General features: G+C 36.9%; 1 protein-coding gene and 1 long non-coding RNA gene across 3 annotated transcripts in view; both read left to right on the forward strand.

Annotated features, from left to right (window-relative positions):
* LOC107601586 (cytochrome P450 2K1-like) overlaps nt 1–7863 on the forward strand; it is a 13025-nt gene extending 5162 nt beyond the window's left edge. Inside the window, exon 9 of one of the 2 annotated variants that reach the window (XM_016293830.1) lies at nt 7646–7863. In XM_016293830.1, coding sequence (XP_016149316.1) covers nt 7646–7833 — 188 coding nt within the window. In that variant the 3' untranslated portion in view covers nt 7834–7863. Of the gene's footprint in view, nt 1–42; nt 667–7645 lie in introns of those variants that run through there. The other variant, XM_016293829.1, reaches the window with a different exon arrangement.
* The window catches only part of LOC107601587 (uncharacterized), a 19578-nt gene extending 9424 nt beyond the window's left edge, over nt 1–10154 (forward strand). The window contains exon 3 of the long non-coding RNA XR_001610948.1: nt 10145–10154. This is a non-coding gene — a long non-coding RNA (uncharacterized lncRNA). The remainder of the gene's footprint in view (nt 1–10144) is intronic.
* Nucleotides 10155–10529: the final 375 nt, after the last annotated feature.

Raw genomic sequence — 10529 nt, forward strand, 5'->3', positions numbered from 1 at the left:
TCTCTCTCTCTCTCTCTCTCTCTCTCTCTCTCTCTCTCTCAGGACGCAGGGTTTGTCTTGGAGAGAGTCTGGCCAGGATGGAGCTCTTCTTGTTCTTCACCTCCCTTCTTCAGAGCTACCGCTTCACAACTCCACCAGGAGTGTCTGGAGATGATCTGGATCTCAAAGGAGTTGTCGGAATAACTTTAAATCCATCGCCACACAAACTGTGTGCGATCAGACGCTCCTGAATGAAGAAAATATGAACAGAAATCACAGAAACAAAACTCACCTTGTATGATTTTGGATGATTTTTACACTTGTTTTACGGTACCTATTCTTCTGAGTGAATATATATGTAAATAATAATGAACGATGTGTGTAAAGCCACGTTTATAAAACTTAAAAGATAAGAGCTTGAATAGAAATGAAACATTTTGAGGCTAAATTATAATCAATGAAGAATGTTGTTACTGATTGTTCGGATAGAAGTGCGAGCGCTCTTTCACAGAGCATGGGCAGAAAGCATACGGCGGCATCAAATTTTTCCATAATTTTGACATTTTAAAGCATTTTTTTCTTATGTAGTGGAAATGTGATTCCTTACATTTAACATTGATACACCAAAAATTGTGTTGAGATAAAAGTTCAAATCTACCATCAGTCCTTCATACGTGATTTATGACAGAGGACCAGTTAACGAAGTGCCAGTCTTTCGACTGAAATATTGTTGTTGTTTTTTTTCTTAAAATATAGCTTTACAAAAGACAATTAGCCTAAGCAGAGATTGCCTTATTATTGGGAGATGCGAGGGTCTGTAGTACTTTATTACCATGGGAAAAAAGTATAACGTCTAACTTGGATCATGTGATCAGCCAATCATACAATGGCCTCTGGTCTCATAGTATAGCTAGATGCCATATTAGCTGCTGTTTCTATGGGCCGGCGTCCACCATATTGGAATGTCAAAGCCGGTCTGTGAACACTCAAGTTGCCGGTGCATCTGTACTGCAACTGTAGTTATATGCATGTATGAATATTTTCAGTAGACTTCAGAAGATGCTTTTGCTAAACTACCACAACAACAAGACGAAGCCATTACCTAAGGCATTTAAAAGGTACTTCAGGATAAAAACCTGTAATATTGAGTTAATACATATTAAAATCACAAACCACATTCTTACCTGTAAAAGTTTATCAAGTTTCTTTATGAATTTAAATGTAGACGTTTTGTACAACCAGATGCTGAGCAATGTTGTTGCATCTTAAAACTCATAGATTTTTATTGCGAGTGACGACATATAGGCTTGTTCCAAGATGGCGGATGCGTCGACATTTCTGGAGCAGTCGATGTGGCATCTACATATACTGTACATATCTATGTCTGGTCTCCTTCTCTGCATACCGCCAAAGCCGCAGCATTAGCATTAGCATTAGCAGTTACGCTTTTTTTTTTGGCAGGCTTGCCTTCCAGTGGGTTTGGCCTAAGAGTAACAAATTATTTTACTTAAAAAAATTGGCATACTGGACTTCTCTGCTGATAACATGTTTGCTTTATTTGACATCTGTCTATAAATTCATTCACTATTGTTGTGGTGTAAATTGTAGTTAGCTCCTCACATAATGGAGGTCTTTCTTTTTTGAAAACTCAAGTTTTACCTTACAAATAAAATATGTTTTAAGGTAACACTGTTTTTTGGTGGTGGTGATGAATGGTATCTTATTGTGACATGTCTATTTTGACTCTTATTAAGTGACATACACTTACACAAAATACTGTAAAGTTTGATTGCACACACAAGCCTTACATCAACTTCAAAAGATATTGTGAGTGCTTTGTGCTTAGACATTGAGTTATCCTAATTGTGAACAATTATATGATCAGTTACATGTTATTTTTGCTTTTAACACCATCAGAGACACTCATAACAGATCTGTGACCCATTTTTGAGAGCTGATTTGATTGACATGGCCAGTTAGTGTACATGACACATGCTTTTACAACCTAAAATATTGCCTAATCAGGTCTGTGAAAGCAGGTCTGAAGTCACTCAAGGTTGTGACAGTGGTGAGAAATGCACTCATGAACTTTGTGTCTCATGGGCAAGGTGAATAGATATTTAGCAGATAATGGAATGGAATCACTTCATGTTAACTGACATTAAGTTATACAACGCTAAACATAAAATTGAAATGTAAATATGTATATCAAAATATTTAAAACAGTGTTTCATTAAGCATACAATGTCATATTATTTAATGTTATTTGTGACTGTTGTTTTCCTACTGTTTGGCTTCAAATGGTCTGGAGAATCGCAGACATACTGTAGCCTATATGGACTACTGTGATACATTTATGGGGCATCCTTATTGTTTTCTCATGTGCAAAAAATAATAATTAGCCTAATTAAGTGTAATAATATTGGTCTTAAGATTGTGTTAAATTTGACTTACTTCTGTTGCTTTATTGCTTGAATAATGTTCCTGTCTCAGATTAATAGGCTGACGAAGATTAATAATTCACTAAAGGGAGTCACATACATGCTGATGTAATCACGCCAACCCTTTCCTCTGATGGACTTTTTTTATTTGTTTAGGACCACATAAAGTCCCTTCCTTATACAGCAGCTATAAATATACGAGTACATCAGTTAGTGGGTTTGGCCTAAGAGTAACAAATTATTTTACTTAAAAAAATTGGCATACTGGACTTCTCTGCTGATAACATGTTTGCTTTATTTGACATCTGTCTATAAATTCATTCACTATTGTTGTGGTGTAAATTGTAGTTAGCTCCTCACATAATGGAGGTCTTTCTTTTTTGAAAACTCAAGTTTTACCTTACAAATAAAATATGTTTTAAGGTAACACTGTTTTTTGGTGGTGGTGATGAATGGTATCTTATCAGTTTCCCAGCACAGGTACATTACTGGGAGCTTTGCTGTTGCTTCTGGTTTTGTATTTGCTTTCCTCTGGATCTAAATCTCAGAAAGAAGGGAAAGAGCCACCGGGACCCAAACCACTGCCGCTGCTGGGGAACCTGCTGACCCTTGACCTCACGAGACCCTTTGACACCTTTTTTGAGGTACATTTAAAAATAATAGTACCCTAATATTTTGAGATTTGTTTGTAAATGTCTTTCTCTGTGTTCTCCAGCTGTGCTAAAACCTACGGGAACATATTCAAAGTGTTTTTGGGTCCCAGAAAAACTGTAGTCCTAGTTGGATACAAAACTGTCAAAGAAGCTCTTGTGAACCATGCAGAAGAGTTCGGCGACAGAGATATTGGACCTGGTTTCAGGATAATGAATGACGAGCATGGTAGGATTCTTATTTTTTCTGCCTGAATGTGCAAATTGTAAATGCTAGAAATTTAGCAAAACAAACATGTTGCACAAGCTTTCAGATCTTCGTGGCCTTTCCAGGTCAATGAAATATACTCTAATGTGTATGACTACTGAAAAAAATGAGATTTTCATTGAGCTCATTATAAGGATGAATACACAATTTGGTGGAAAACAGCCACTTTAGCAAAAACCTAAAATGCATTTGATTATGGGACTGTTTGCTTAAAAATGCATGCTGTCTTAAGTCAATGAGTATATATTGGTTCCCAGCAATAGCTGCTGTAATTATTTTTTACATATTTAAAGTAGCATATAAATTGATTTGCGAATTGATTAATTATTTATTAACCTGCCATACAATGCTTTTAGACAATCTGACACTGTATATGTCCCAAAGGTCCAAGGTTAATCTACTCATTGCATAATCATTCTTTGCTAGAGTTGCTTGTGGTCTTGGACTTATAGTCTGATGGTTTTGTGTTGATCAGGGATCCTGTTTTCCAATGGAGAGAACTGGAAAGAGATGCGACGCTTCGCTCTCAGTAACCTGCGGGACTTTGGGATGGGCAAGAGAGGAAGTGAAGAGAAAATCATAGAGGAAATTCAGTATCTGAAAGGAGAGTTTGATAAGTTTGAAGGTACAAGCTGAGACACACACATGCAATCATGCTCTTAGTTCATAAGATCCATTGAGAGATGGTTTGTTGTTTCCTCTTCACAGAGAAACCCTTCGACACGACACAGCCTGTGAACTACGCTGTGTCAAACATCATCTCATCTATCGTGTACGGCAGCAGATTTGAATACACAGACCCTCAATTCACTGAAATGGTCGACAGAGCAAACGAAAATATTCGGGTTGGTGGATCAATTTCTATGTGGGTGAGTGTAATAAATATGTTAACCAATTTTGTCGACAGATACTACTATTATTTATGTACAAAACACCCATTCTGAAAGTGCATTTCTGGACAACATCAGTTTCTCTTGTGTCCATTTCTAGCTTTACAACACATTTCCATGGTTGGGTCCATTCCTGAAAAACAAAAGGATTATTGTAGACAATATTATCCAAAGTAGACAACAGATGACGAAGTTGATCAATGCGCTTCTGGAAACTCTGAATCCACATGACCGCAGAGGATTTGTTGACTCGTTTCTCATCCGCAAACAGCATGACGAGGTATGTAATTTTTAAATGATCCCCTTTACTGTAATAATCGAAATATTCAGGGGGCAGATGAAAATTAGTAGTTTGCACAAGATCCAAATAGGTCAAACTTAATTTTTTATTTTTTTAGTTTATTCAATCAAGCACTTGTCATTTTGAAAGCGTTTGAAATCTTATTATGTTGGTAAAGGGAAGAGATATTCATCTTGTGGATTTCATTTGACAGAAATCCGACAAGAAGGACTCATATTTTCATGAGAAGAACCTTATGATGTCGGTGACAAATCTCTTTGATGCTGGTACTGACACCACAGGAACGACTCTGCGCTGGGGTCTGATGCTTATGGCCAAATACCCTCATATACAGGGTGAAAACACAGTAATGTCAAGAGTTTTTCCTAATTTTTGAATTCAATGGTGTCCAAAGGATGTTTGTGTAAGGGAAACAGGTCAATTTAGCTCAAAGGGAATCATTTAAGATTTTAAAGGGAATTTGGACAGAATCACTGTTTTACGGCTGATCACTGAGACAGTCAGCGATTCATTGAACGAGCCGTATAACATCAACTCTGCAATGGATATTACTTTTACTTTTAATCATTTAGCAGACGCTTTTATCCAAAGCGACTTACAAATAAGAAAAAGTAATTAAAACTAAAAGCTAAAACTCTATAAATACTATATATATATATATAAGCCGCGACCGCTTCCGCGGTAAACTAAGCTTCTTTTTAATTCGTTTAACAAAACTCAAATTGAATTCAGCTTGAACACACTTTCCTGTTTATCCCAACAAATGGCCAAGCAAAGCACACGACAACTGAAAAGGTACGATACAGTACGAGACCAAACGCCATTTCAGCACGTCTCCACAGTAAACAAAACAAGCGTTTCCTAGCAACGACAACTGCGCTAAACACTGAGACAAGAAATAAATACACTTACAAGCTGCTTTTAACTTCTGCTGATTGACTGCTTCTCACAAAGACTATTTCTTTACACTGTTTTGCTGGCGCTTGAACACACTTTCCTGTTTATCCCAACAAATGGCCAAGCAAAGCACACGACAACTGCAAGGTACGCGATACAGTACGAGACCAAACGCCATTTCAGCACGTCTCCACGTGTTCTAACAACATTAGAATTCTGGAATCCAGAGTATTTTGATATTTGAATAAAAACAATGAGAGCCATGAGAGCATCCATACTGTAGTTGGTACTGTGCTCTACCCTTTGGTTTAGAAATATAAAAGGGTATGGAAATCGAGCAATGGAGGATGAAACATACAAAGAAGATTCAAACACATACATACCCAACATGAATATAATCCTATAAACTATTCAATAGTTATTCAAAATACATACACAATAAATGATTAAAACGTGATAGTCTAATGTGTGGGTTAGATACATAATATGGAGTTATGCATAGAAATGATTAGTTGCTCACAAGTCCTTTTAGTGTCATTTAGGTGCATGGAAAGGCAGTTTCTGTGCCATTCTGTGAATGTATGAAGACCTCAGATTAAGAGGTCTGTAAGGAATCTCTGAAAGTCTGTTCTCTGTTAGAGTTGTGGGAAGTCAATCCACAGAGCTTGATCGAGTTCAGGAGGAGATTGACAGAGTGATCGGTGGACGTCAGCCAGTGGTGGAAGACAGAAAGAAATTACCATACACAGATGCTGTGATCCACGAAACTCAGAGACTTGCCAACATAGTACCCTTGAGTCTACCACATATAACCAGCTGCGATGTTACCTTCAATGGATACTTCATCAAGAAGGTCAGTCAGAAGAATTAATATGTATAAGGCCTAGTGAAGATACCATGTGCATCTTGAACATCAAGGTTTTGGTCTTTTCTCCATTTTCTAGGGCACCACTGTAGTTCCTCTGCTGATGTCTGTTTTGAAGGATCCAAGTGAATGGGAAAAACCAAACAGCTTTTACCCAGAACACTTCCTTCATAAGAAGGGCCACTTCATCAAGAGAGATGCTTTCATGCCCTTTTCTGCTGGTACAGTGAATCTTTAGCATAAGATATAAAAGCTAAAGTAAAAAGTGTCTGTGCCCATCATACATTACCAACGAGCTGTCCAAATACATAACCAACTGTCCAAAATCTGCAAACTGGCTCTGACTTTCAGCAACTAGCATTGGCTTCTTCAGACTGCAGATCTGGCCAAAAGTGTATTCCAGCTCTGCAAACTTTTGCAGGTGAAATCCATTAATTTTAATAGGTATCCACATGCATAAATTCTCCATGCAGATTTCACTCACATTCAAGTTCACACAAATTTGCCATGCTGACCAGAAAGCTGCTGGGTTTTAAAGTGATTTCTGTGTAAGCAATTCTTCACACATTGCTACATTACTGAAAATGGCTGTCCCAAATGACGCACTGTATGTACTTATATGCTGTACTTACACATTATGTACTCAAACCGTGTAGTGTATCAGTTATATGCAGTTATTTTGTCATTCATAATTGGAGTCTGATAGCCCCTCCTCCTCCGTTTCGTAATTAAAGCTGCGACAGTTTCCAACATTTCACACTTCATTTTTCGTTTATTTAAGTGCACCATCCTGGCATTTAAAGTGCACTTTTCTTTTTGGAATTTTCAATGTGAACACAATGCTCGCACTATTTATACTACAAAATGCCATAGAATAAGTACACAAATTGGAACACGCCTATATTACCTTTTTTTGCCCATAACATTTTGCTAATGTGACCGCATCTTTAATCATAGCCTATGCTAAATATGTCGAAAATGAGTGTTAATATTTCTTGTCACATTTACTTATGAATTACATAAATCATTGGAATCATTACATTTAATTCAAAGATTAAAAGACTATATTTTCGATTCATATGGTATTTTTAATAAATCTGCAAAAATGTCAACAATTCTGTGTTTTTCTGTCAATATGGGGTGCTGTGTGTACATTAATGAGGAAAAAAAATTAACTTAAATGATTTGAGCAAATGGCTGCAATATAACAAAGAGTGAAAAATTTAAAGGGGTCTGAATACTTTCCGTACCCACTGTAGAAGTCGAGTAGTTTGCATCACTGCATATTACTGTCTTTCTACCGTTCTATTTTAACCCAACATACCATTCAACTGCCTCTCTCTCTCATTTACAGGATGCAGGGTTTGTCTTGGAGAGGGTTTGGCCAGGATGGAGCTTTTCCTGTTCTTCACCTCCCTTCTTCAGAGCTACCGCTTCACAACTCCACCAGGAGAGTCTGGAGATGATCTGGATCTCAAAAGAGTAGTAGGAATAACTTTGAATCCGTCCCCACATAAGCTGTGTGCGATCAGACGCTCCTGAATTAAGAAAATATCAGCAGTCCTTAAAAGATTACGGAAACCAACCCTCTCAGCTCGTTTCAGTATGAGTTGGAAGATTTCAGATTTTTTTACTTATTATTTTGAGTAAATGTATATATGTAAATAAGCAAAGTGTGAAACCAACCACTTCTGACTTCTGTAAAACTCTTCAGATAAATAAAAGGTTGAAATAGGCCTATAGGAACAAAACATTTTGAGGCTATTTGCTAGATTATAATTCATTGAATGCTGTTACTGATTGTTTGGGGAAGTAAAAAGTTGTTATAATTTGGATGTAAATTAAGCGCAATAATGACCTTTCGCGCAGCAATCATGCTCTTTCACAGAGCATGCGCAGAAAGCAGACAGTGGTACTTTTTATTATGACTAATTTCGTCTTTTTCTGCCATAATTATGACTTTTATACAGTCAGCAAGCAACTTTTTAGAATAAACAAAACACAGTTTTACGAAAGAATAACAATGTTGTTTATTGAAATATTTAGCTTACTGGACTTCTTTGTTGATAATTACAATATGTTTGCATTATTTGACATCTGTCCATTAATTTATTCGCTGTTGTTGTGGCGTAAATGGTAGTTTGCTGCTTTATCCTCACATTATAGCATTAAAGAATGTGATTCAAAAAATTACTTCACAAATAAAATATGATTTTAGGCAAAAAGTTTTGTTTTTTCGTCTTTTTCTGCCATAATTATGACTTTTATACAGTCAGCAAGCAACTTTTTAGAATAAACAAAACACAGTTTTACGAAAGAATAACAATGTTGTTTATTGAAATATTTAGCTTACTGGACTTCTTTGTTGATAATTACAATATGTTTGCATTATTTGACATCTGTCCATTAATTTATTCGCTGTTGTTGTGGTGTAAATGGTAGTTTGCTGCTTTATCCTCACATTATAGCATTAAAGAATGTGATTCAAAAAATTACTTCACAAATAAAATATGATTTTAGGCAAAAAGTTTTGTTTTGGTTGATCCACTTTATAATTGTAATGGGGCTGACAAGACGTGAGACATGTGGATCCATCTGCAGGCTTTATTTAAGAGACGTGGTAAACAGGCAGGGTCAAAACACTGGCAAACAGGTATATAGCGGGCAAAACACAAGAATAGTCCCAGGGCTAGCGTAGGTCACCGATCAGCAGACAGAATCACAGGGGCGAGACGAGAGGGAGAAATCCAAGAAAACAGGCAAAGATCAGAAACCGCAAAAACAGGCAAGGCAAAACAAGGAAAACACGGAGACTCAGAAAGGGGTACAGGCTAAACAATACTCAGCAGAGAAAGGTGGTTAGAGTGGGTGTTATATAGTGAGTGAGGTGATTAGAAACAGCTGTGTGCAATCAGTGCAGTGTGCAAATCGTGCAAAGAATGATGGGAAATGTAGTCCAGGGTGCTATGCAACAGTTTGTGTAGTGCGAGAGTCAATGTAATGGAAAGGGTGACCTCTGATGGTGAATAAACGGAAGTCCATGGACTGAATTCGTGACAATAATGATAGTCCAAGTGTTTTTGGGTCCTATCTTGTGGTTTTAGTGCAACTGTATATCTAACTTATCGACTGTAGTGAAACTGACCTCAAAGAAATTCAGTATTAATATTACTGTAATATTATTTTAAATAATAATATTGTAGAGTTTCACACACAACTTTAACATCAACTTCAAAAGAAATTGGAAGTGTTTTCTGCTTAGACACTGAGTAATCCTAACTGTGCACAACTATGGTTGCTTTTTATTTTTGCTTTTAACCCCCTCAGAGACCCTCATAACAGATCTGTGACCCATTGAGAGCTGATTTGATTGACAGGACCATGCCAAATGGTTTTACATCCTAACAGGGCCGGTGTTGTGCCGAATTCTGCACCCCTGCCAGATTATGCATCCCCTCATCTACTCCTAAACCTACCAATACTAGGGGATGCATAATCTGGCAGGGGTGCAGAATTCGGCATGACACCGGCCCGTGGCATAGGCGGAATATGAAAATGCTAGGGGCGCCAAAATGAGTGAATTTTTTAAAACTATTTATTTTTTATTATCAGTACTATTTCAATACTATGAATTTAAAATAGTACAAAAAAAGCGATCATCCCACAAAACATAAGTAGGCCTATTTTATTGCTCTCCCGTCTCATGATCAATCTACCCCACATAGCCGCACTTTCACACAGAGGCGTAAAGAGTACCTAAAAACCATACTTGAGTAAAAGTACAGATACCGTAAAAGTTGCTAATATCTTTGATACTCAGTACAACTACAAAGTACTCGAAAAGATACTCAAGTACAGTAACTAAGTACATTTACTCCAATAATTTACACCTCTGCTTTCACATAGACTACATCAGTTAGCTGATTGTGATAGATGTTCACTAATAAATTATCACTATGTCAAAATGACCGAAGCCCCTGGTGCACAAGAAAGAAAAAGAAAAAAGAGAGAGAGAAGAAAAACGGGACAAAGACAGGTAATGTGATGTACAACCCCAATTCCACAGAAGTTGGGACGTTTTGTAAAAATGCAATAAAATCAAGAATCTGTGATTTGTTAATTCTCTATAACTTTTATTTAATTGACAAAAGTACAAAGAAAACATTACTCCCTGAACAAAGTAAATGTATTTTGTAAATATGAAAAAAATAGATTTTGATGGCTGCAACACACTCCAC

The sequence above is a fragment of the Sinocyclocheilus grahami genome, unplaced genomic scaffold (genome assembly GCF_001515645.1).
Source record: "Sinocyclocheilus grahami isolate Dianchi unplaced genomic scaffold, SAMN03320097.WGS_v1.1 scaffold307.1, whole genome shotgun sequence".
Taxonomy (NCBI): domain Eukaryota; kingdom Metazoa; phylum Chordata; class Actinopteri; order Cypriniformes; family Cyprinidae; genus Sinocyclocheilus; species Sinocyclocheilus grahami.